Source organism: Macaca fascicularis, chromosome 12 (genome assembly GCF_037993035.2).
Source record: "Macaca fascicularis isolate 582-1 chromosome 12, T2T-MFA8v1.1".
Classification (NCBI taxonomy): Eukaryota; Metazoa; Chordata; class Mammalia; order Primates; family Cercopithecidae; genus Macaca; species Macaca fascicularis.
The window spans coordinates 21,619,052-21,645,234 of record NC_088386.1 but is presented as its reverse complement, the minus strand read 5'-3'; the positions used below and the strand labels follow the sequence as shown (position 1 = coordinate 21,645,234).

At 46.7% G+C, this 26,183-nt stretch overlaps 1 protein-coding gene and 1 pseudogene across 1 annotated transcript in view; one reads left to right on the top strand and one right to left on the bottom strand.

The window, feature by feature from the left end:
* Positions 1-26,183, top strand: part of LCT (lactase) — a 56,405-nt gene that overhangs the window by 19,253 nt on the left and 10,969 nt on the right. Inside the window, exons 5-12 of the mRNA XM_005573041.5 lie at positions 716-794; positions 4,817-5,537; positions 10,356-11,001; positions 13,029-14,579; positions 15,622-15,890; positions 18,241-18,531; positions 19,192-19,390; positions 23,511-23,713. Coding sequence (XP_005573098.3) covers positions 716-794; positions 4,817-5,537; positions 10,356-11,001; positions 13,029-14,579; positions 15,622-15,890; positions 18,241-18,531; positions 19,192-19,390; positions 23,511-23,713 — 3,959 coding nt within the window. The remainder of the gene's footprint in view (positions 1-715; positions 795-4,816; positions 5,538-10,355; positions 11,002-13,028; positions 14,580-15,621; positions 15,891-18,240; positions 18,532-19,191; positions 19,391-23,510; positions 23,714-26,183) is intronic.
* On the bottom strand, positions 20,085-20,948 carry LOC135966521 (uncharacterized; annotated as a pseudogene).

Here is a 26,183-nt window from a genome sequence, read left to right as displayed (position 1 = left end):
GCACTAATCCCTTCATGAGGGCAGATCCCTCATGACCCAAATGCCTCTCAGAGGTCCCGTAACCTCTCAGCAATGTTACATTGGCAATTAAATTTCAACATGAGTTTTGGTGGGGACAAACCACATCCAAACCATAGCACACCTGGACCCCCTCCCAGCATTGGGTTGGCTCCACAGGGCCCCTGAAGTTCATCCATAGATACCATTTATTGATGCTTATCTGAACTCACCTTTGATGGCATAACAATTTCTGTTCTTAGATCCCACCTCTCTCTAAGTGGTTAAAATTATACCTTTTCTGTTTATGTGTATTTTACCACAATTTTAAAAATATTCCACCCCTTTCTGGTCCTTGAGTTCTTCTAAATCAATTGTTCCCAAAGTTGTGGTTCCCAGACCAGCAGCATCAACATTAGCATCACCTGGGAGCTCATTAGAAATACATATTCTTGAGACCTACTGCATCAGACACTCTGGGGGTGGGACCGGCAACCTTTGTTTTAACAAGCTATACAGATGATTTTGATTCACATTGAAGTTTGAGAACCACTTTTTAAGCAATAAGTAAGTAGAATTCACTGCTGAGCTTCTAAAGTCCTTAGCCCATGGTATTTTCCAAAGGGGCTTGGAACCACTGCTTGGAGTTTGGGTGTGTCAGACTTGCATGTTCTTAGTTGGCATTTACATAGAGTTAATTTAATTTCTTCTCTTACAGCCATAAATAAAGACCAAGTGCTCACCATTGGGTTTGATATTAATGAGTTTCTGAGTTGTTCATCAAGTTCCAAGAAAAGGTAATGTCAGGTTTCCTATTGAACTATCAATAACTGATATTTGTAGAATACTGTTTCTTTTACATGTATAACCTTATAGGACTATTGTCATCAACTCTTGGGCCACCAAGTTTATTATTGCCATTCAATTGATGAGAAACAAAGACTCAGAAAGAAAGCAGGGAGTCTCTTACTGAGTGGGACTCATGAGGTTCTGCTTTCTCATCTGTCAGTTCGCCCAACTGTGCACAACTAGCATGATGGCTCACACCTGTAATTCCAGCACTCTGGTAGGCAAAGGTGGGAAGATTGCTTGAGTCCAGGAGTTCAAGACTGGGCTGGGCAACATGGTGAAACTCTGTCTCTACAAAAAATTACAAAAATACAAAAATTACCCAGGCACAGTGGTGCATACCTATGGTCCCAGCTACTTGGGAGACTGAGGTGGGAGGATCGCTTGAGCCCAGGAGGCAGAAGTTGCTGTGGGCCGAGATTGTGCCACTGCACCAGCTAGGATTTGAACCCCTGACTTCTAGTTTAAGATCTTATTGGAGACAATGTGAGCTTGTGGGAGAGTGGCCAGGTTAAAGACAGATCTGACCCTCCTGCTGAAGTTACATGATGAGTAAGAGAAATGGGTTCTCTGTGCCCATTTCCTCAATATGAAGGGTGAAACATCCTCCCTGGGAGGAGACAGCATAGACAGGAAAGCCATCTGTTGCTACAGGCCAGACGCCTAACTCGACAACATTCTAGGGACAGAGGTTTGAATCTATAGCTGGGTTGTAAATAATACCTTTCTGAATGACTGAAGTGCCAAAGAGGCAAATGATATGTAAAAATTAGAGCAGATTTTGAGGTTGTGCCCATAATTACATTGCTTTCATGCACGCATATCCCAATACGCTTCTTGAGTGAGTGAGAAAAGAATAGCACGGTAGCCAGCACTGGGAATTGCCCAGAACCTCAGCACTCCATGGAGGGGTATTACATGCATGAACTTCATGCACCATCGGTGGGACAAAGGCTGGAGACAATAATTGACTTCCAGACCTTCAGCTAGAGTTCTCTTTGTCATTCACCTCTGATATTTCCAGTGCAGCCCTGTTCAGGGTCATTCCGTGACAACACCTCTTTCTACCTTTCCTCTCCCAGTGCTCGACTTTCCTGAGCCATATCCCCCTGCTATTGTTCCATCCTCTCAATCCACTTCAAATCAGCAGTTCAGATCAACAGACCCACAGCAGCAGCTGTACCTCAGGCTTTGTGTGGTAGTGCAGACTTGCAATGGACAGATTCGAGTTACCACTGCTCCCTGACCAAACTTGGAGTCAGCCAAGGACTGGCTGTGGCTTCAGGAAAGAAAACTCAAGAGGCCATAATAAAATGGGTTCCCCGAGAAGCCAGTGATTACAAGTGCTGCCAGCTCTGAGGTTCTCTCAGCACTTGGTGGTGCTTTGCCTGAAGGGGAGGGCCAACACGGGCTTACATTAAGTGGACAGCCAGGGGCTCCTACTCAGGGGGATGTGGTTGGAGAACCTGCTGAATGCAGGGGCGGTGGGTGGGGAGTGAGGACTAACATAGCTGTCTCCTTCAGAATTCTTGACCTTATAGGGGAGACAGACCCCAGAACAACTCTCACATGAGAATGCGGCAGGAGACACACACAACTGCACCCTAAAAAAGGGAGAACTTGGCCGGGCGCGGTGGCTCAAGCCTGTAATCCCAGCACTTTGGGAGGCCGAGACGGGCGGATCACTAGGTCAGGAGATCGAGACCATCCTGGCTAACACGGTGAAACCTCGTCTCTACTAAAAAAAAAAATACAAAAAACTAGCCGGGCGAGGTGGCGGGCGCCTGTAGTCCCAGCTACTCGGGAGGCTGAGGCAGGAGAATGGCGTAAACCTGGGAGGCGGAGCTTGCAGTGAGCTGAGATCCGGCCACTGCACTCCAGCCTGGGCGACAGAGCCAGACTCTGTCTCAAAAAAAAAAAAAAAAAGGGGGAGAACTTAGGAGCCCTGGGTGTGAAGCCTGAGGCGCCATCATGTGCTAAATCCCTTCCGGTGGCCGGCAAACCCAGGGTTCCCAGCCCCAAGCCTGTATAGCAAGTTCTATTTCATCCCAGGGCGGTTTATTTGTTTCCTCAAAACTCTTTTCATGCAATCCAGGAGGACAGAGTCAGGGCCAGGAGGGCTGGGTGAGAGCGAGATTCGGAGCAGAAGAGGCTGTGTTTATGGGAATCGTGAATGCGCAGAGGCTGAGCACCGAGGGGCGGCGCCGCATCCCTGGGTGCGCTCCACAGTCGCACATGTGTTGAGATAATCAACAAAGGAGAGGATCATTTCCCTTTCCCCCTGCTCTAGCAAATGTCAGGGAGTTGATGCTGAGTGAAACAGAAGGCGCTTAGTTTCAGAAGACGCCTCCTGCAGGGTGACCCGGTCCCAGGCTTCGCTCTTTGAGAGGAAAATACCTGTGCAGTGTCCCTGTCACTTCTCCCAGTTCTGCGCCGTGGGCCAGCCTGGTATAGGCGCCATCGGCTCTCCACGCGATGGCTGTGTGACAGGGAGATGCTCTAGTACTCCACCTCCTTTTCCCCAGACATGTGCCGCACTCCTCAAGGCCGCCCTCTGCTGGCTGTAATTTGCAGCATGCATGCTTTCCCGCCTGCAGGACATGACTCTTGACTGTGAAATCAATTTAGAAGGTGGCAATCACAATTGGAAAAAAAAGAAAGAAAAAAGAGAAAAGGAGAGTGGGAGGGAGGAAGATGGACTAGAATAAAATAGAAAATATCAGACCACATTTCGTATAAATGCAGCATGCACTTTTATGTGATGTTTTATTTCATATGCATATACATATGTACACACACATATATGCACATAAACATGTATGTATATGAGGTTAAAAGCACAGAAGCTGCTCCACCACCTGCAAGCTGTGTGCAAGGAGAAGTTACTCATAACCAGGAATCCAGGCTCCTTTGTTGTTGCTTTGTCACCTTTAACAAGGTTTCTGCCTCATGGTCCAGCATGGATGCTTGAGCTCTTGCCATTATGTCTGAAATCCAAGCAGCATGAAGAAGAAAGGAGGCAGTAGCCAGGACTAATGTTTAGTCAGTCCACATCAGTGTACTTCTGTACCAGCTGATAATAGCTGCTGGCTCCCTGAAGTCAGGAAGTTTCTCCTTCCTTCCTTCCTTCCTTCCTTCCTTCCTTCCTTCCTTCCTTCCTTCCTTCCTCTCTTTTGTCTGTCTTTCTTTTCTTTCTTTCTTCTTCTTTTTTTGACGGAGTTTCGCTCTTGTTGCCCAGGCTGGAATGCAATGGCACAATCTCAGCTCACCACAACCTCTGCCTCCTAGGTTCAAGTGATTCTCCTGCCTCAGCCTTCTGAGTAGTTGGGATTACAGGCCCCCACCACCATGCCTGGCTAATTTTGTACTTTTAGTAGAGACGGGGTTTCTCCATGTTGGTCAGGCTGGTTTCGAACTTCTGACCTAGTGATCCACTTGCCTCAGCCTCCCAAAGTGCTGGGATTACAGGCGCGCACCACCGCACCCAGCGCCCATTTCTTTAAGTCTCAGTTTCCTCCTGTGCAGGGTGAGGATAAATCATTGTAGTACCCATATCATAAATTCGTTGGGAAAATTAAATGAGATAATACACATCCATTCTTATCACCGTGGCCAGTGCAGAATTAAGGCTCAATAAACTGGAGTCATTGTTATTATTAGCTATGTTTTACAAATAATGAATTATAAGAAGAATAAAGTATGGCACCAGCACTGAAGACAATATTCGAGGGCAATCTAATACAGAGAACAGTAGCATTGTTCCTATTTTAACCATGAAAGAGCAAGAATCATTCACCTCAGAAGGGGTAATAATAATAATTTTCCCATCTACCAGTTACTTCCTGCCCATGCCTTTGCAGATATGACTTTTGACTCAGTATTTCTGGAATCGTTTCTGATTAAACACAGTAGTCATCCATAGGGGGCATTTGTAACTGACATGCCCCTTTATCTCCCTTCAATCCCGCAGCATGTCTTGTTCTCTGACTGGCAGCCTGGCCCTTCAGCCTGAAGAGCAGCAGGACCACGAGATCTCGGGCTCCTCTCCTGCCTCGGCCTATCAGAGAGTCTGGGAAGCATTTGCCAATCAGTCCAGGGCGGAAAGGGACGCCTTCCTGCAGGACACTTTTCCCGAAGGCTTTCTCTGGGGTGCCTCCACGGGAGCCTTTAACGTGGAAGGAGGCTGGGCCGAGGGCGGGAGAGGGGCGAGCATCTGGGATCCACGCAGGCCCCTGAACACCACGGAGGGTCAAGCGACGCCGGAGGTGGCCAGCGACAGCTACCACAAGGTGGCCTCTGACGTCGCCCTGCTTCGCGGCCTCCGGGCTCAGGTGTACAAGTTCTCCATTTCCTGGTCCCGGATCTTCCCCACGGGGCACGGGAGCAGCCCCAGCCTCCCAGGCGTCGCCTACTACAACAAGCTGATTGACAGGCTGCGGGACGCGGGCATCCAGCCCATGGCCACGCTGTTCCACTGGGACCTGCCTCAGGCCCTGCAGGATCATGGCGGATGGCAGAATGAGAGCGTGGTGGATGCCTTCCTGGACTACGCGGCCTTCTGCTTCTCCACATTTGGGGACCGTGTGAAGCTGTGGGTGACCTTCCATGAGCCGTGGGTGATAAGCTACGCAGGCTATGGCACCGGCCAACACCCTCCCGGCATCTCTGACCCAGGAGTGGCCTCTTTTAAGGTACTTCCCATCCCTGTAGCTCCTACTAATTGGAGGAGAAAGGACATTGGCTGGAAGAAAGTCATTATCTCTGTTTTATTCCATCAGCAAACCTTTACTTTTTGTTCTTTCTTTAAAGGAAATCAGGGGGAGGGAAGGAACCACAAATTATTAATTAAATTGTTAATCACCTGGCCACGTGTAGTGGCTCATGCCAGTAATCTCATTACTGTGGGGGCCGAGGCAGGCAGATTGCTTGAGTCCAGGAATTCAAGACCAGACTGGGCAACATAGCGAAATCCCGTCTCTACAAAAAAATACAAAAATTAGCCAGGCATAGTGGCGCATGCCTGTGATCCCACCTATCCAGGAGACTGAGGTGGGAGGATCGCTTGAGCCCGGTATGCAGAGGCTGCAGTGAGCCAAGATTTTGCCACTGCACTCCAGTCTGGTCAACAGAGCAAGACCCTGTCTCAAAAAAAAAAAAAAAAAAAAAAATTGTTAATCATGTTATTTTGTCCAGACATTGTACTGGTACTTTTAAAACATAATAGTTACTACATCCTCAGAATAGCACTGATGGATGAGTGAGGCTCAGACAGGATAAACAATGTGGTCATGATGACATTGCTAGTGAGTCACCAGGTGGAAGTCAGGATTTGAGCCCGTGTCTTCTTGACTCCAAATCAAGTTCCTCATGTCACTTAGTGACAAGTGACAGAAAGCTCAACTCAAAGTGACAAACAAGGAGATAATTTACGCATTCAGGAGGTTTAAAATTCTTCATTTAGCCTGATCAGGGTGGAATTTTATCAGAGCACAAGCGAAGCCACCTCCCCAGTTCTCCCTCTCTTGTTCCCCTCGTCAGCTTTATTCTTGGGCTACTTTGCAGCCAGGTGGCAGCATCCTTGTTTCTGTTATTTCAAGAACAGTAGCGAAAAAAGCTCGGCTCTTTTCTATCCTTCCCAACAGAAGTGTCCCTGTGTCCTATGGTCTCTCAGTGGGCCGCATACCCACCCTGAACCCATTGTTGGGTCCTGGCCATGACAACTGACTAGGGTGGGCCAAGGACCTATGCTTTACTCCTCAATATGCTCGCTGAGAGCTGAGGAGGCAGAGAAGGAAGAGGCAAGGAGGCATTGGCTTTCCAGTTGCCAGTCAGGGCATCGTTTCAACAAGAAAGGGGTGTATACACTTGGCACAAAATTTTAAATGGTTATAGGTCTTTTCCATTATTTCCCTTTTTCTTCAGAATCTCCCAGAAAACCCACCAGCTTTCTCTGGCAGCGTTCTTCAGGATGGACGTGTTAGTCTGCCTTTTCCCTGTCACTGTTTGGGTTCTGTTCTTTTTTTTTTTTTTGAAATGCAGTCTCGCTCTGTCACCCAGCCTAGAGTGCAGTGGCACGATCTCAACTCACTGCAACCTCCACCTCCCAGGTTCAAGGGATTCTCCTGCCTCAGCCTCCAGAGTACCTGGGACTACAGGCACGTGCCACCACACCTGGCTAATTTTTTTTTTATTTTTAGTAGAGACGGGGTTTCACCATCTTGGCCAGGCTGGTCTTGAACTCCTGACCTTGTGATCCACCCACCTCGGCCTCCCAAAATGCTGGGATTACAGGCGTGAGCCACCGCGCCTGGCCTTGGGTTCTGTTCTTAAAGATGAGTATTTCCAGCCAGGTGTGGTGGCTCACACCTGTAATCCCAACTCTTTGGGAGGCCAAGGCAGGCAGATCACCTGAGGTGTATATATATATACACATATTTATATGTATATATATATATATATATATATACACTATTTCCTGTGCCCTGTGCTAGGTGTTAAAGAGGGGTCACAGCCATGCCCTGGACATGTTATAGCCTTTTAGGGAAGATGACACTAACACACATAGCAAAATTATAGAACTCTTCAAAAGACCATAACAAGGGTGAGCTGGAACACCATGAATAAATGACTCCATGGAATGTCAAACATCGTAGCGCATAAGTCAGAGCTTCCCTTCAGCTCTTGAACAGCAAGTGACTGCACATATGGAGTCATTCCACCACCCACCTTCTGAAATTAGAAGATTTGAAATCTTCTTTTTTTTTTTTTTTTTTTGAGACGGAGTCTTGCTGTGTCGCCCAGGCTGGAGTGCAGTGGCCGGATCTCAGCTCATTGCAAGCTCCGCCTCTCGGGTTTTTTTTACGCCATTCTCCTGCCTCAGCCTCCCGAGTAGCTGGGACTACAGGCGCCCACCACCTCGCCCGGCTAGTTTTTTTTGTATTTTTTAGTAGAGACGGGGTTTCACCGTGTTAGCCAGGATGGTCTCGAACTCCTGACGTCGTGATCCGCCTGTCTCGGCCTCCCAAAGTGCTGGGATTACAGGCTTGAGCCACCGCGCCCGGCCAAGATTTGAAATATTCTGTTTCACTCCTTGTTATAAAATTTATCTAAACCTTTTCTTCTTAGGCTTTTCTTCCCCTTTGAACTGTGGCTCCTGAGATATCTTTACAGAGACTTTGATGAGAAAGTCCCCTTCACTCTTCTTCAATTCTTCCCTTTATTTATTAGTTGAATGTTAGAATACCATTGTCTTAGTGAGCTTGAGCTGCGATAACAAAACACCATAGACTGGTGGTTTAAACAACAGATATTTGCTTTCCACCATTCTGGAGCTGGGGAAGTCCAAGATCAAGGGACCAGCATGGCTGGGTTCTGGTGAGGGCTCTCTTCCGGGCCTGCAGGCAGCTACCTTCTTGCTGTCCTCATATGGAGGTGGCTGGAAGAACTCACTGGTATCTCTTCTTATAAGGACACTAATACCACCACCATGAGAGTCCCACCCTCACAACCTCCTCTAAACCTAATCACCCCTCAAAGGCCCCATCTCCAAATACTATCACACTAGGGATTAGGGCTTCGACATATGAATTTTGATGGGGGACCTCATTCAGTTCATAGCAACCATTGAGGAAAAAGTTTAAAGAAAAAAATGTCTTGGGACAGGCATAGTGGCTCACACCTATAAACCCAGCACTTTGGGAGGCCAAGGCGGGTGAATCACAAGATCAGCCTGGCCAACATAGTGAAACCCTGTCTCTACTAAAAATACAAAAATTAGCCAGGCATGGTGGCAGGCACCTGTAGTCCCAGCTACTCGGGAGGCTGAGGCAGGAGAATTGCTTGAACCCAGGAGGTGGAGGTTGCAGTGAACCGAGATTGCGCCACTGCATTCCAGCTTGGTGACAGAGTGAGACTCTGTCTCAAAACAAAACAAAACAAAAAAGTATTTTATTATTTTACAATATTTCCTTCCAATCTTGGCTTCTTTGCATTTATGATGTTGTCACAGGGCACCTCAGATTGTTGTTCACTGTTTACTTGATATCATGTCATTAGCACTTTTACCTATTATTAAGCGGTCGCTATGACTATTTTTGATGGTTGTCTAATATTCCACTGAGCTCCCTTCCTGACACTGGCTAATTTAGAAGAAAGACATCCTTGCTTTTGGGAAAGGAGCACAGTTTGCCATTCGAGTTTAGAACTCAATTAAGGACTAATATTTGGGATGTGAGAAGCAACCAGGCGTTTTAGTGATTATGGCATATTTTGACATGAAATTCTTCAGAGGTGAGTGTCATCCTCTTCAGATGATAAAAAGGAAAAAGGAAAGCAAGCTAAGATTTAGCAAGCTCACTCCTGCTCTCTGAGTTTCTGCTCAATGCTTTATATACATGTATTTAATCATCTCAGATGGATCCATAATTACCCACTTCTTGCCAACAAGTCAGCTGAAGTTGAGAGAGCAAATTGTCCAGGTTAACAAGTTAGTGACAGAATCAAGATTTAAATCTAGGCTTGTTATATTTCAGACACTCTCCTTTTGTCCCTGCTTCCCACAAAAAGCTGTTGCTGTTTGTAAGAGCATGAGTTAAGTCTACAAAGAAACTCCTAGTTTGGTTTTTCTTCTGAGAGTCCATTAAATAGAAAGAAGAACAAATAGGCAGGAAAGAGCCCTCCTCTCCCTTGTGTGCTAATTAAAATAATCCTCCCCATGGACTAATTTCTCAACAAGCACTTATTAAGGACAGAGGCAGAATAGCAGTGTGGGTAACAGTAACAGGCTTGGAGTCAGACTGCCAGGGGCTTGTTCTCACTTTACTCCTGACTCTGGGCCTTGTGGAGTTACTGCACAGCTCTGGATCTTGTTTTCCCCATCTCTATAGTGGTGGTAATAATTGTACCTGCTATATGAGGTTGTGGTGAGGATTACATGAGAGAATTCATTAAGTAGTAGGTGCCCAATACATGTTAGTTGTTATTGTTAATGTGGTTGTTGATGCTGTTGTTATTTTGTTGACAATGTTGAAGAATTGCTGTTGACTTGTTGACTTTGCTGATGATATTGGTGTTGACTTGTTGACATTGTTGACTTGATATTGTTGACCTTTTCACATTGGTGTTGACTTGCTGATGCCGTTCATGTTGGTATTGATGTTATTGATGTGAACATCGTTGGTATTATTGACTTGTTGACATTGGTGTGGATTTCTTGACATTGTTGACTTGTTGACATTGTTAGTATCAGTCCTAACTTGTTGTTTATGTTGTTAACTTGTTAACTTTATTATTGACTAGTTAACATCATTGACGTTAATGTCAATGTTGTTATTTGTTGATGACTTAATGTTAACATTAGTGCTGATGTTGTCAATATTGACACTGTCAATGTTGTTGTTGTCTTTATTGACTTGTTGACATTGTTGTTGACTTGTTACTGGTTCATTCGTCCTGTTGTTGTCATTGTTGTTATTACTAATCACTGTATTTCCTTCTCACTTTTTCACAAGGTGGCTCACTTGGTCCTCAAGGCTCATGCCAGAACCTGGCACTACTACAACAGCCACCATCGCCCACAGCAGCAGGGGCATGTGGGCATTGTGCTGAACTCAGACTGGGCAGAACCCCTGTCTCCAGAGAGGCCTGAGGACTTGAGAGCCTCTGAGCGCTTCTTGCACTTCATGCTGGGCTGGTTTGCACACCCCATCTTTGTGGATGGAGACTATCCAGCCACCCTGAGGACCCAGATCCAACAGATGAACAGACAGTGCCTCCATCCTGTGGCTCAACTCCCCGAGTTCACAGAGGCAGAGAAGCAGCTCCTGAAAGGCTCCGCTGATTTTCTGGGTCTGTCACATTACACCTCCCGCCTCATCAGCAATGCCCCACAAAACACCTGCATCCCTAGCTATGATACCATTGGAGGCTTCTCCCAACATGTGAACCATGCGTGGCCCCAGACCTCATCCTCTTGGATTCGTGTGGTGCCCTGGGGGATAAGAAGGCTGTTGCAGTTTGTATCCCTGGAATACACACGAGGAAAAGTTCCAATATACCTGGCCGGGAATGGCATGCCCATAGGGGAAAGTGAAGATCTCTTTGATGATTCCTTGAGAGTAGACTACTTCAATCAATATATCAATGAGGTGCTCAAGGGTAAGAACAATGGATGTGCCAGTGATTGGAAGGTGGGTGGTACTTCTCCAGGTCTTCACAATTTTGTTTAATGGGACAAAGAAAGTCTTCTAGGGAAATGGAGCCAAATAAAGCATTATTGGTAGTAATAATGGGGAGTCCTTCACATCAGCTTCCTAACTCTCTTTCCCAAAGGTTCATTCATGTCATTAATGTCTTTGCTCCTGTGATTTTTGTTTTGTTTTGTTTTGTTTTTGAGACCCAGGGTCTTGCTGTGTTGCCTGCTGGAGAGCTGGAGTGCAGTGGCATAAACATGGCTCACTGCAGCCTTAAAGTCCTAAGCTCAAGCCAACCTCCCACCTCAGCCTCTTTAGCTGGGACCACAGTGCACACCACTATGCCTGGCTTTTTTTTTTTTTTTTTTTTTTGACACAGAGTCTCTTCACATTGCCCAGGCTAGTCTCAAACTCCTGGGCTCAAACAGTCTTCTCACTTCATCCTCCCAAAGTGTTGGGATTACAGGCATGAGCTACCATGCCTGGCCCAGTGTCCTTACTGCCTAGAATACCTCCGTCTACATTCTGCCCATCTGAGTCCTATGCAATTATCAAGTCTCATCATCTTTTTTTTTTTTTAAGAGTCAGGGTCTTGCTTTATCACATAGGCTGGAAGAGAGTGGCATGTTCATAGCTCACTGCAGCCTCACACTCCTAGGCTCCAGTGATCCTCCGGACTCCAACCCATTAACTCTTCCCTCATTGCTCCAGCCACACTGGTCTTCATTTCCTCTAATTGACTATAAAATCTACATTCTATGCCATTGATTTTGATCCAATGGATCCACAACTACGGTCTCATTCTTGCCTAACGTACTATTTCATATGTCTTTGTATTCCAGTTGGAAAGGTATGGCAAATAGGTTTCATCTCACAGGTCAGTCCTCAGTTAACCCAGGATGTTCTTATCTTGAACTCATTAACTTAATTACATCTGCAAAGATCCTTTTTCCAAATAAGGTTGTATTCACTGGTACCAAGGGTTAGAATTTAGATATATCTTTTGGGGGCCACCATTCAATGCACTGTACCAGGGAATATATGTTTTAGGCTTTATTTATTTCTTTATTTTAATTTTTATTGTTTTAGACAGGGTCTTGCTCTGATGCCCATGCTGGAGCACACTGGCATGATCTTGGCTCACTGCAGCCTTGACCTCCTGGGCTCAAGTGATCCTCCCACCTCAGCCTCCCAAGTGGCTGGGACTACAGGCGCACACCACCAGGCCAGGCTAATTTTCTTTCTTTCTGTCTTTTTTATAGAGAAAAAAGACAGAGTCTGGTCATGTTGCCCAGGCTGGTTTATTTCTTTTTTAAAATATGAAATATGTTGTCACTTAATGTCAATATTACTAAACATAAATAAGGAAAAGCAAAAGCATATTGTTAAAAGATTGATTTATGTGTTCCATATAAAACCAAGACATCCTGGTGGTAACACATGGGACACATCCCTCCACTATTTATTTGAAGATGAGGATGCTCCTTTGCTTTGAGATTTATGGCCACAAAAGTGGCCTGATGTTTTGTGAGGATCTTGTGGATTTTCCTTTTATCCATTCTGAGGAGGAAAAAGGGTGAACATTTACGGGGTAACCCAACTCACCCCCAAAACTTTCATGTCAAAAGGAACACTTTTTAAAATCAACATTAGTAACAGAGACTATACTTCTAATTTTTCAGTAAAAACTATTTTATTGAAAAACAGTCCTCGCTGGTCCGAGGTAATAACTTAGTTGACTGTTCACAACGAGTTACAGATCAAACAGCTTCTAATACCCTGCTCCCCCTTCTCACTACTGCACTGACTGGTCTTCAAAAGATAAATAAATAAAATAGAGGTGTGCTAGCTCACTCCTGTAGTCAGTCCCAGCTACTTGGGAGGATCACTTGAGTCCAGGAGTTTGAGACCAGCCTGGGCAACACAGTGAGACCCCATCTCAATTAAATAAATTCATAAATAAATAAATCTAATTTTTATTTTTCTTCACAGCTATCAGGGAAGACTCCGTGGATGTTCGTTCCTACATTGCTCGCTCCCTCATTGATGGCTTCGAAGGCCCCTCTGGTTACAGCCAGAGGTTTGGCCTGCACCATGTCAACTTCAACGACAGCAGCAAGTCAAGGACTCCCAGGAAATCTGCCTACTTTTTCACTAGCGTCATAGAAAAGAACGGTTTCCTCACCAAGGGGGCAAAAAGACTGCCACCACCTAATACAGCAAACCTCCCCTCCAAAGCCAGAGCCTTCGCTTTTCCATCTGAGGTGCCCTCCAAGGCTAAAGTCGTTTGGGAAAAGTTCTCCAGCCAACCCAAGTTTGAAAGAGATTTGTTCTACCACGGGACCTTCCGGGATGACTTTCTGTGGGGCGTGTCCTCTTCCGCTTATCAGATCGAAGGCGGGTGGGATGCCGACGGCAAAGGCCCCAGCATCTGGGATAACTTTACCCACACACCAGGGAGCAATGTGAAAGACAATGCCACTGGAGACATCGCCTGTGACAGCTATCACCAGCTGGATGCCGATCTGAATATGCTCCGAGCTTTGAAGGTGAAGGCCTATCGCTTCTCTATCTCCTGGTCTCGGATTTTCCCAACTGGGAGAAACAGCTCTATCAACAGTCACGGGGTTGATTATTACAATAGGCTGATTGATGGCTTGATGGCAAGCAACATCTTTCCTATGGTGACATTGTTCCATTGGGACCTGCCCCAGGCCCTCCAGGATATCGGAGGCTGGGAGAATCCTGCCTTGATTGAGTTGTTTGACAGCTACGCAGACTTTTGTTTCCAGACCTTTGGTGACAGAGTCAAGTTCTGGATGACTTTTAATGAGCCCATGTACCTGGCATGGCTGGGTTACGGCTCAGGGGAATTTCCCCCAGGGGTGAAGGACCCAGGCTGGGCACCATATAGGATAGCCCACGCCGTCATCAAAGCCCATGCCAGAGTCTATCACACGTACGATGAGAAATACAGGCAGCAGCAGAAGGGGGTCATCTCGCTGAGCCTCAGTACACACTGGGCAGAGCCCAAGTCACCAGGGGTCCCCAGAGATGTGGAAGCCGCTGACCGAATGCTGCAGTTCTCCCTGGGCTGGTTTGCCCACCCCATTTTTAGAAACGGAGACTATCCTGACGCCATGAAGTGGAAAGTGGGGAACAGGAGTGAACTGCAGCACTTAGCCACCTCCCGCCTGCCAAGCTTCACTGAGGAAGAGAAGAGGTTCATCAGGGCGACGGCCGACGTCTTCTGCCTCAACACATACTCCTCCAGAATCGTGCAGTACAAAACACCCAGTCTAAACCCACCCTCCTATGAAGATGACCGGGAGATGGCTGAGGAGGAGGACACTTCGTGGCCTTCCACAGCACTGAACAGAGCTGCGCCCTGGGGGATGCGAAGGCTGCTGAACTGGATCAAGGAAGAGTATGGTGACATTCCCATTTACATCACCGAAAATGGAGTGGGACTGACCAATCCGAACGCAGAGGATACCAGTAGGATATTTTACCACAAAACCTATATCAATGAGGCTTTGAAAGGTATGTGAGGGTTCAGTTCCCTTTAAAGAAACCTTCCCACATTCCCTGGGTCATGTGCCTGAAATGTTTTGCCAGGATGATTTATGAGCCCCCAACAGGTCTCTCTCTTAGGTCCCAACTCCATAATTCTTTATCTGTTTGGGGGTTATATGCTCCTTGAGAAGCTGGGGAAAAAGGCTATGGTTGTCTCTGCAAAGGAAAAGCACAAACACCACACACACAGGGTCCCCAGCAGAATATTCATATTGTCATGGGTCCATTCGTTCATTATTTTAGGTGCTGGGATACAGTAATGAACAAAACACAAATTTCTGCCTCCATAGAGCGTATCTTATGCACGTAAAACAAGAAAGTTGTGTAAATTCAAACTTCCTTTTTTTTTTTTTTTTTCTGAGATGGAGTCTTGCTCTGTTACCCAGACTGGAGTGCAGTGGCCATCACGCCCGGCTAATTGTTTTGTATTTTTAGTAGAGACAGGGTTTCACCATGTTGGCCAGGCTGGTTTCAAACTCCTGACTTCAAGTGATCCACCTGCCTCTGCCTCCCAAAGTGTTAAGATTACAGGTGTGAGCCACTGTGCCTGGCCTAAAAATCAACTTTTTGTCTCATTGATCTTTTTTTTTTTTCTTTGAGACGGAATCTCACTCTGTTGCCCAGGCTGGAGTGCAGTGGTGTGATCTTGGCTCACTGCAACCTCCGCCTCCCAAGTTCAAGCAATTCTCCTGCCTCAGCCTCCCCAGTAGCTGGGACTACAGATGCATTGGGCTTAACTTCCTAAGTGGGCTGAGGCTCTTGAATTTGGGGCATGTTTCTTTACCCCAACAGAAGAATTTGATTTGGAGATGATCAGTCATTAATGCTTGCTGTGGAGTCATAGGTACTGGCAAAAAAGTAAGATCGACAGATGACCTGTTGGTCTTTCAGGGCGTATGTCACTTTTAGGACAACAACCTTGAATTGAGGAGCTGACACTGGGTTGGCTGTGTGGAGGCCCTGACTCCTGGTGTCAAGCTCTCCTCTGCTCCCTTTGGGATGTTCCCAGCCTACAGGGTCGATGGTGTAGACCTTCGAGGGTATGTCGCCTGGTCTCTGATGGACAACTTTGAGTGGCTGAATGGCTACACGGTCAAGTTTGGACTGTACCATGTTGATTTCAACAACACGAACAGGCCTCGCACAGCAAGAACCTCCGCCAGGTACTACACAGAGGTCATTACCAACAACGGCATGCCACTGGCCAGGGAGGATGAGTTTCTGTACGGACGGTTTCCTGAAGGCTTCATCTGGAGTGCGGCTTCTGCTGCATATCAGGTGAGCAGTTCAGGGTGGTGGGACACCGTTGACCACACACCTGCCCTGCACCAGGCTCTCAGTTCAGTGCTGGGAAGGGCAGACGCATGAACAGGAGATTCCAGCAGACCCATGGAGGGGCAGCATGGGGTCTGGGCAGTCCTCTTCCAGACAGCCTGGCTTCTTCACAGCCTCAAATTTACCCAGACCAGCATGGTGAGCCTGGCTGTCTTGAGATGAGTGCTTGCAGGGCCAGGTAGAGCAGGGAGAGCCTGGGCAGAAGCACTTGGGCAAAGACACACAAATACAGTCATGCATTGCTCACGACAGGGATTTACTCTGAGAGGTGTGATGTTAGGGGAGTTCATAGTTGTGTGAACATCACACAGAGTACACTTACACACACCTAGATGGTATAGCCTACTATACACCTGGGCTACATGGTTTAGCCTAGTGCTTCTAGGCTACAAACCTGTACAGCCTGTTACGGTACTGAATGCTGGAGGCAGCTGTAACACAGTGGTATTCGTGTATCTAAAAGGCACAGTGAAAATATGGCATAAAAGCTGGACAGGGCACTTACCGTGAATGGAGCCTGCGGGACTGGAAGTTGCTCTGGGTGAGTCGGTGAGTGAGGGGTGAGTGAATGGGAAGTCCTGGGCATTACTGTACACTCCTGTGGACTTAAACATTGCACACTTATGCTACGCTACATTTGTTTTTTAGATGTTTTTCTTTCTTCAATAACACATTAACCTTAGCTTACTATAACATTTTTACTTTATTAACTTTTTAATTTTTTAAACTTTTTTACTCTTTTGTGATAATGCTTAGCTTAAAACAAGCACATTGGTCCAGGTGTGGTGGCTCACGCCTGCAAATCCCAGTGCTGTGGGAGGGTTGCTCGAGCCCAGGAGTTCAAAACCAGCCTGGGCAACGTGGCAAAGCCCTATCTCTATAAAAAAAATCAAGGCCGGGCGCGGTGGCTCATGCCTGTAATCCCAGCACTTTGGGAGGCTGAGGCGGGCAGATCACAAGATCAGGAGATCGAGACCACAGTGAAACCCAGTCTCTACTAAAAATACAAAAGAAAAAAAAATTAGCCGGGCACGGTGGCGGGCACCTGTAGTCACAGCTACTCAGGAGGCTGAGGCAGGAGAATGGCGTGAACCCGGGAGGCCGAGCTTGCAGTGAACCGAGATCACGCCACTACACTCCAGCCTGGGGGACAGAGCGAGACTCCGTCTCAAAAAAAAAAAAAAAATCAAAAAGATTAGCCGAGTATGGTGGTATGCTCCCATAGTCCCAGCTACTCGGGAGGCTGAGGCAGGAGGATCACTCAGCCTTCCAAGTAACTGGGATTACATGCACATGTCACCACACCCAATGATTTTTTTATTTTTAATTTTTTTGTAGAAATGAGGGTCTCACTATGTTGCTAGGGCTGGTCTTGAACTCCTGGCCTCATGTGATCCTCCTCCCTTAGCCTCCCAAAGTGCTGGAATTACAGGTCTGAGCCACAGCACCTGGCCTGCATGTGCTATACTTTTATACTGCTGGCCACACGGTCAGTTTATTGACATGAGCACCACCAGAAACATGAATAATGCAGTGCTCTACAGCGTTACAATGGCTACAAAGCACTAGGCAATAGGAATGTTTCAGCTCCATTATAATCTTACGGGACCACCATCATATATCAGGTCCGTCATTGACCAAAACACTGTTCTACAGCCCGTGACTATGACGAGTCCCTGCTGGACCCTTTTATTCCTCAGCTAGATCCTTCCAAGCAGGCTGTTTGCTCACGTTGGCTCTCAGCATGGACCTGAGCTTATTCTGATGTCCTAACAACATCACATTGCTCCTGTATTCATCCAAAATGAGGCTCACTCCTACAGAAAATAGGATGGTTTTATTTTTTCCAAGAAAAATGGAATACGAAAAGGCGAGTGACTTGCCTGGCAGTTAATGATGGTTCCTGCTTTCCGTCTTCTGCCTGCGTCTGTCTCTGTGTGAGAGTGGGCCTGCTGCATGTGTAGAGAAAGCCGGGGGAGTTCCGAGACTGAGTGGGGGCCAGAGCAGGCTCCCAGAGAAGGTAACCACACTTGGCTAATGTTTTTGATTTTTTTATAGAGATGGGGTTTTGCCATGCTGCCCAGGTTGGTTTTGAATTCCTGGGCTTGAGCGATCCTCCCATAGCACTGGGGTTGCTGGTGTGAGTCACCATACCTGGACCAATGTGCTTGTTTTAAACTAAGCATTATCACAAAAGAGTAAACGTCCTGACTTGAGACTCACCCGGTGGCAGAAAGGAAGCTGCGACTGCTTGACAGAATGACCTAATTAGACCGTGTCTTGTCATCTTGAGATCGAAGGTGCGTGGAGAGCAGATGGCAAAGGACTCAGCATTTGGGACACATTTTCACACACACCGCTGAAGGTTGAAAACGACGCCGTCGGAGACGTGGCCTGTGACAGTTATCACAAGATTGCTGAGGATCTGGTCACCCTGCAGAACCTGGGCGTGTCCCACTACCGTTTTTCCATCTCCTGGTCTCGCATCCTCCCTGATGGAACCACCAGGTACATCAATGAAGCGGGCCTGAACTACTACGTGAGGTTCATTGACGCACTGCTGGCCGCCAGCATCCAGCCTCAGGTATGGTGGGGCCTGGTCAGGCCTCGGGAAAGTCCACATGCGGGAACCAGCGGGGCTGGGGGAGCACCTTTATCGTGTAAACGAAATGCTGGTTTCAAATTTAGCTTTTGTTGTTGTTGTTGTCATTGTTGTTGTTGTTGTTTTTGAGATGTAGGTAGTCTCGCTCTGTCCTCCAGGCTGGAGTGCAGTGGTGGATCTCGTTTCTCAGCCTCCTGAGTAGGTGGGCTTATAGGCACGCACCACCATGCCTGGCTAATTTTTGTATTTCTAGTAGAGACAGGGTTTCACTGTATTGGCCAGGCTGGTCTCAAACTCCTGGCCTCAAGTGATCCACCCACCTCAGCCTCCCAAAGTGCTGAGATCATAGGTATGAGCCACCATGCCCGACCTCAAATTTAACTTTTTAATTGTTGGTAAAGTCATATGGTGCAGAATTCAAAAAGCATAAAAGAGCTTCCTTCCCAACTTTGACCTCAGCCATCTAGTTCTCCATGAAAGCAATTTATCCCTTTCCTTAAAAAAAAAGAAAAAAATCTTTGAGCCTTTTTGTCTTATAAGTCACCCTCAGGATTAGCAGCAGACATTGATGCTGGCACATCTAACCTAGGGCTTCGCATGGAAAGCACGATTGATGCAACAGCTGGTCTGGCTTCTTCCCAGGTGACCATTTACCACTGGGACCTACCGCAGGCGCTTCAGGATGTGGGAGGCTGGGAGAATGAGACCATCGTGCAGCGGTTTAAGGAGTATGCAGATGTGCTCTTCCAGAGGCTGGGAGACAAGGTGAAGTTTTGGATCACGCTGAATGAGCCCTTTGTCATTGCTTACCAGGGATATGGCTATGGAACAGCGGCTCCAGGTAAGTCCCAGCCCTGGCTCGTCGGCTCTTTGGATCATGGCATTCTTAGCACATCAAGAGTTGAAATCCAAATGGCACAGGAGGAGGCAGCAAAGAAAGCCCCATAGCAGAAACCCTGCTTCTTGCTCAGGGCTGTAGAGGTTTCCCTCCTGACATGGCATTGCTAACCATGAATTTCGCATCTCAGTACCTCAAGGTGGGTTCATTTCTTTGCTCTGTGACTCTGATCGGCCTCAGGTGGGCAGCTCTCTGAGATCAGAGATGTGGGCAAATTGATGTGGGGAAGGACAGTTTGTCAGGCTGTACAGATCTACAGTCTGTTTCCACAATTCCCAAACCCCAAAGGTTCTGACAATTGGTTTGGCTGACCTGAGCTCATTTAATAGTAGTGAAAGCTGACTCGAACCAACAGGAGGCTGCTCATGGTCTTTATCGCACTGAGCGAACATTCCTATGTTCCGCTGCACAGATATCAGTGTGCTTGACTATGGAGAGCTGTCCCGGGCCCATGGGGCTGGTAGGTACTTTTTTCAAAGGAAACATTTAATTCCAAAACACATCTGAACCTAAAAGATTTTTTTTCTTTTATCTTTGGTTGATATGCAATAATTGTACATATATGAAGGGGTGGCCTGCCCCTCCACACCTGTGGGTATATCTCATCAGGTGGGACGAGAGACTGAGAAAAGAAATAAGACACAGAGACAAAGTATAGAGAAACAACAGTGGGCCCGGGAGACCGGCACTCAGCATACCAAGGACCTGCACCGGCAGCGGTCTCTGAGTTCCCTCAGTTTTTATCGATTATTATTTTCATTATCTCAGCAAGAGGAATGCGGTAGGAGAGCAGGGTGATAACAGGGAGAAGGCCAGCAAGAAAACATGTGAGCAAAAGAATCTATGTCATAATTAAGTTCAAGGGGAGGTACTATGCCTGGATGTGCACGTAGGCCAGATTTATGTTTCTCTCCGCCCAAACATCTCAGTGGAGTAAAGAATAACAAAGCAGCATTGCTGCCAACATGTCTTGCCTCCCGACATAGGGCAGTTTTTCTCCTATCTCAGAATTGAACAAATGTACGATCGGGTTTTAAACCGAGACATTCAGTTCCCAGGGGCCGGCAGGAGACAGTGGCCTTCCTCTATCTCAAGAGGCTTTCTTCTTTTACTAATCCACCTCAGCACAGACACTTCACGGGTGTCGGGCTGGGGGATGGTCAGGTATTTCTCATCCCACGAGGCCATAGTTCAGACTATCACATGGGCGGAAACCTTGGACAATACCCGGGTTTCCAAGGCAGAGATCCCTGCAGCTTTTCACAGTGCATTGTGCCCCTGGTTTATTGAGACTGGAGAATGGCAATGACTTTTACCAAGCATACTGCTTGTAAACATTTTGTTAACGAGGCACGTCCTGCACAGCCCTAGATCCCTTAAACCTTGATTCCATACAACACATGTTTCTGTGAGCACAAGGTTGCGCAAAGTAGTTGTTAATTTGTAACAAATTAACAGCATCTCAGCAAAGCAATTTTTCAAGTTACAGGTCAAAATGGAATTTCTTATGTGTTCCCTTTCTACATAGACATGGTAACAGTCTGATCTTTCTTTTCCCTACACATATATATGGAGTACAAAATATATTTTGATACATGTATACAATGTGCTATGATGAAATCAGAGTAATTAGTATATTCATAACCTTAAACATTCATAATTTCTTTGTGTTGGAAACATTCTGAGTCCTCTTTTCTAGCTTTTTGAAAATACACACTCAATTCTTTTTTTAAAATTATTATTTATTTATTTATTTATTTATTTATTTATTTATTTTGAGACAGAGTCTCACTCTGTCGGCCAGGCTGGAGTGAAGCTCACTGCAACCTCCATCCCCCGGGCTCAAGCAATTCTCCTGCCTCAGCCTCCTGCGTAGCTGGGATTACAGGCATGGGCCACCATGCTTGGCTAATTGTTGTATTTTTAGTAGAAACGAGGTTTCATTATGTTGGCCAGGCTGGTCTTAAACTCCTGGCCTCAGGTAATCCGCCCGCCTCGGCCTCCCAAAGTGCTGGGATTACAGGCGTGAGCCACTGCACCCAGCCTAAATTCTTGTTAAATATATTCACCCTACAGTGCCACACATCACTAGAACTTCATCTTCTTATCTAGCTTAACTTTGTATCCATTAACCAACCTCTCCCTATCCTCCCTCCCCACTACCCTTCCCATCCTCTAGTAATCACAATTCTACTCTCTACTGCTAGGAGCTCATCTTTTTAGCTCCCACATATAAGTAAGAACATGCAGTATTTGCCTTTCTGTGCCTGACTTATTTCACTTTACATAATGACCTCCAGTTCCATCAATATTGTCACAAATGACAAGATTCATCCTTTTTTATGGCTGTATAGTATTCCATTGTATATAAATGCCACATTTTCTTTATCCATTCATCTGTTGATGGACACTTAGGTTGATTCCATATCTTGGCCATTGTAATAGTGATGCAATAAACAGGGAGATGCAGGTATCTATTTGGTATACTGACTTACTTTCCTTTGGATAAATGCCCAAAAGTAGGATTGCGGGATCCTTAAGGGTTTTGAATAAGAAATTGTGGACCTATTTTTGTGCCTTGAGAACCATCCAGTTTCCCTTTCCTTTAGTTCTGAGCTAATGAGAATAAATTTGTGTTCATCCATGTGATTCCCCAGAACACTGTGGAACAGCTGGAAAGAGCCACCAGAAGATGTGCCTCAAATCATTATCAGAGGCATCTCCATTGGTCCTAGGTTGCCTCTTTGGTTTATACTCCTTCAACACATGAGAGGCGCCTCTCTTGGAGCATTCACTGTCGGGGATCTCTGTGTCAGCTGCTTGCATTAGCTATATTCTCCAACCCTAACAATCACAGTGGATCCCCAAGGAGCTCCAGATTATCAACTCCTGTCAATTCATTTGAGCCCGGGAGTTCAAGGCGTCAGTGAGCCATGATCATGGCACAACTGCACTCCAGCCTGGATGACAGTGCATGACCCTGTCTCAAAAATAATAATAGGGCAGTTATGGTGGCTCATGCCTGTAATCCCAGCACTTTGGGAGGCCGAGGCGGGTGGATCGCCTGAAGTCAGGAGTTCAAGACCAGCCTGACCAATATGGGGAAACCCCGTCTCTACTAAAAATACAAAAATTAATGAGGCATGGTGGCGTGCGCCTGTAGTCCCAGCTACTCAGGAGGCTGAGACACGAGAATTGCTTGAACCTCTCAGCTCACTGCAATCTCCGCCTCCCAGGTTCGAGCGATTCTCCTGCCCCAGCCTCCTGAGTAGCTAGGATTACAGGTTCCTGCCACCACAGCTGGCTAATTTTTTGTATTTTTAGTAGAGACGGGTTTTGCCATATTGAGCAGGCTGGTCTTGAACTCCTGGCCTCAGGTGATCCACCTGCCTCAGGCTCCCAACGTGCTGGGATTACAGGTGTGAGCCACCCTGCCCGGCCTGGGTTGTCTTTTAAGTTTAAAAAAATCATTTGTACATGTAGTCCTTTCTGAATATAACATTGGTTTGAAGCTAACTCAATAGAAAGAAACTCCATCTCTTTAGTCTCTCTAGTTTGACTATAGTAGCTAACAGAGTTGGGCTGCAATGTCACACTTCAGCTTCGGGTGTCACCATCTGATTTGATTTGCTCCAGCCTAAGCATTTCTTAAATTGGGGGCTTTAGATTCTGTGACAGGTATCTCTATTATGGGTATTTTGCCTGAGACATACGAACCACTCTTCTGGAGGAGGGGGACAGAAACCAACATTTATCAAGTGTCCTTCCCTTTTCCAGACACAGTGCTGCTGTGGGTGGGTTTCATACACGTTTCATTTCCCTCTAACAAGCACTCTCTGCTGCCCATTTCACCAGGGAGAAAACTGAAAGGCTGAATTACTCACCCAAAATTACACAGCCAGGTAATAAGAGGGAGAGCCAGGGTTTGAATTCCAGTTTTCCTAATGCCAGAATCTACACCTCTTCTCCCAAACAGAGAGGGGACATCTGCAGGCAGGGACTAACAATCTCGGTCACATCCATTCTATCCATTCTCTGTTGACGTTCATGTGTATGTTTCCAGGAATCTTTGTTAGGCCTGGCACTGCCCCCTACATTGTTGGCCACAACCTAATAAAGGCTCATGCTGAGGCCTGGCATCTGTACAACGATGTATACCGCGCCAGTCAAGGTGGTGTGATTTCCATCACCATCAGCAGTGACTGGGCTGAACCCAGAGATCCCTCTAACCAGGAGGATGTGGAGGCGGCCAGGAGATATGTTCAGGTCTGTTTTTCCTCTGGACACTTGTTCTTACTTTTGTCCATCTTTCCTTCCAGCCTAATGGAAACAGATTGTGAATCAAAGATTTAGGGTGTGGTGGCTCATGTCTGTAATCCCAGCACTTTGGAAGGCTGAGGCAGGAGGATTGCTTGAGGCTAGGAGTTTGAGACCAGCCTGGGCAACATAGCAAGACCTTGTCTGTTAAGAAACAAAAATTATTAGGGCATGGTGGCACACACCTATAGTCCCAGCTGCTCAGGAGGCTAAGGTGGGAGCTTGAGCCCAGGAGTTCAAGGTTGCAGTGAGCCATGATTTCAGCACCATTAAACTCCAGGTGACAGAGGGAGACCACCCCCAACCCAAAAAAAGAAGAATGGTTAGGATCTAAGCCTAGTTTTGCTATTGCCTGATTTTGTGAACTTGGGAAAATCATCTAACTTTTTCATGCCTTAGTTTTCTCATCTTTGAACTGGAGATGCTCTACCCACCTCATAAGTTTGCTGTGATGAAAGTGATAAGGTCTATGGGGTTAGGTTGTCTTTAAGTTTTTAAAAATCATTTGTACAGGTAATTATTTCTGTAACATTGGTTTGAAGTTAACTCATAGAGAGAAATTTCCAAATCTCTTCAGTCTCTCTGGTTTGACTATAGTCACTAACAGAGCTGGGCTGCAATGTCACACGTCACCTTTAGGTGTCGCCATCTAATTTGATTTGCTCCAGCCTAGGCATTTCTTTTTTTTTTTTTTTTTTTTTTTTTTGAGACGGAGTCTTGCTCTGTCACCCAGGCTGGAGTGCAGTGGCCGGATCTTAGCTCACTGCAAGCTCCGCCTCCCGGGTTTATGCCACTCTCCTGCCTCAGCTTCCCAAGTAGCTGGGACTACAGGCGCCCGCCACCTCGCCCAGCTAGTTTTTTGTATTTTTTTTTAGCAGAGATGGGGTTTCACCATGTTAGCCAGGATGGTCTCGATCTCCTGACTTTAGATTCTGTGAAACTCATTAGTGCCCCTAATTTGCCAACTCAGTGAGTTTAAGAACAGCATCTTTTGGTCATGGAATTTCACCCCTAGGAAGTAGAGGCATTAGTAGGAAGCTGGCTGGGCATGGCGGCTCACACCTGTAATCCCAGCAGTTTGGGAGGCTAAGGCAGACTGATAATCTGAGGTCAGGAGTTCTAGACCAGCCTGGCCAACATGGTGAGACCCCATCTCTACTAAAAATATAAAAATTACCCAGGCATGGTGGCACATGCCTGTAGTCCCAGCTACTCTGGAGGCTGAGGCAGGAGAACCCAGGAGTTGAGATGGCCATTGCACTCCAGCCTGAGTGACAGAGCGAGGCTCCATCTCCAAAAAAAAAAAAAAAAAAAAAAAAAAAAGGGAAGCAGGTGCCAGCATGGCCTACCTTTATTTCCACCTGAACCCCTGACTGACAAGAGAAGAGAAGGAGAGGAATGATCCTCATTCATGGCACAGCTCCTCTGGCTCCTCCTAGAGTCTCTGAAAGGGCTAGAAGGTGCTGTCCCCTACATTTTGCATCAGGAAGGAAAGAGAGGGGTTTCTCTCTGGACTGGTTCCCACTTTGGGCTCTGTGGAAGAGTCTGCCAACTGTGACACTATAACTCTCTTGGGGGGAACACCAAGGGCCTTGGTTTGCCAAACTCTTCACAGGAGAACTTGACAAAGATAGTCAAATTAATAAACGCAACGAAGAGCTTAATTTTCTGGTCTGCCAGTCAGCTGGGGAAACAGTTTTGAAACAAAATTAATGTATCCCTCATTTCAGACTCACAGAACTGGTGATTTAGAGCAACATTTCCTTTTTTCCTGAAATCAAAACTTCGAATGTCAGGAAATGTTAGGCTGTCATATCTTTAGATTGAGCCACTTACTGGTGAACTGTGATACTGCAGCCATGGACTATGACAGATGCATCTCCTATTAGAATCAGCTTCCACAAAAACATCCAGTGTGTTACCTTGGAGTGGGTGCACTTAAGCCTCCTTACCAGGGCATGTGTGTTCCATGCCTCGTCTCTAACCATGAGTGGAAGCTGCCCTCACCCCAATTCCCAGCAGCAGCCAGCAGGTGAGGAGAGGATTTGGAGAGACTAAAGAAGGCTCTCAACCCCCCAGCATCATAGTGTGTGGGTGCCACGTATCCCCACCCGTGATAAGGATGGCCTAGGCCTCATTAGAGAAAATGGGTCAAACAGTTCCCCATGTTGGGGCTGTGAAGGCCCATGAAGAGTTATGCTTTGCCCGGAAAGTCAGGAAAGCAAAACCTTGCATCTCAGCCCTCCCCAGAAAGTCCTGGTTGCTCCTTGGGCACTTTGATGCAGAAGTTCAGCTGCTCAGTGGTGAGAAAGGGAACCGGGAGCCTGGAGGCTTGTGGTTCTCCCTTCTCCTCTGCAGGATCCGTCCAAGGGCAGCCAGGAAGCATTTGTTGAGTTCCAGGGTCAGTGCACAGGTCAGT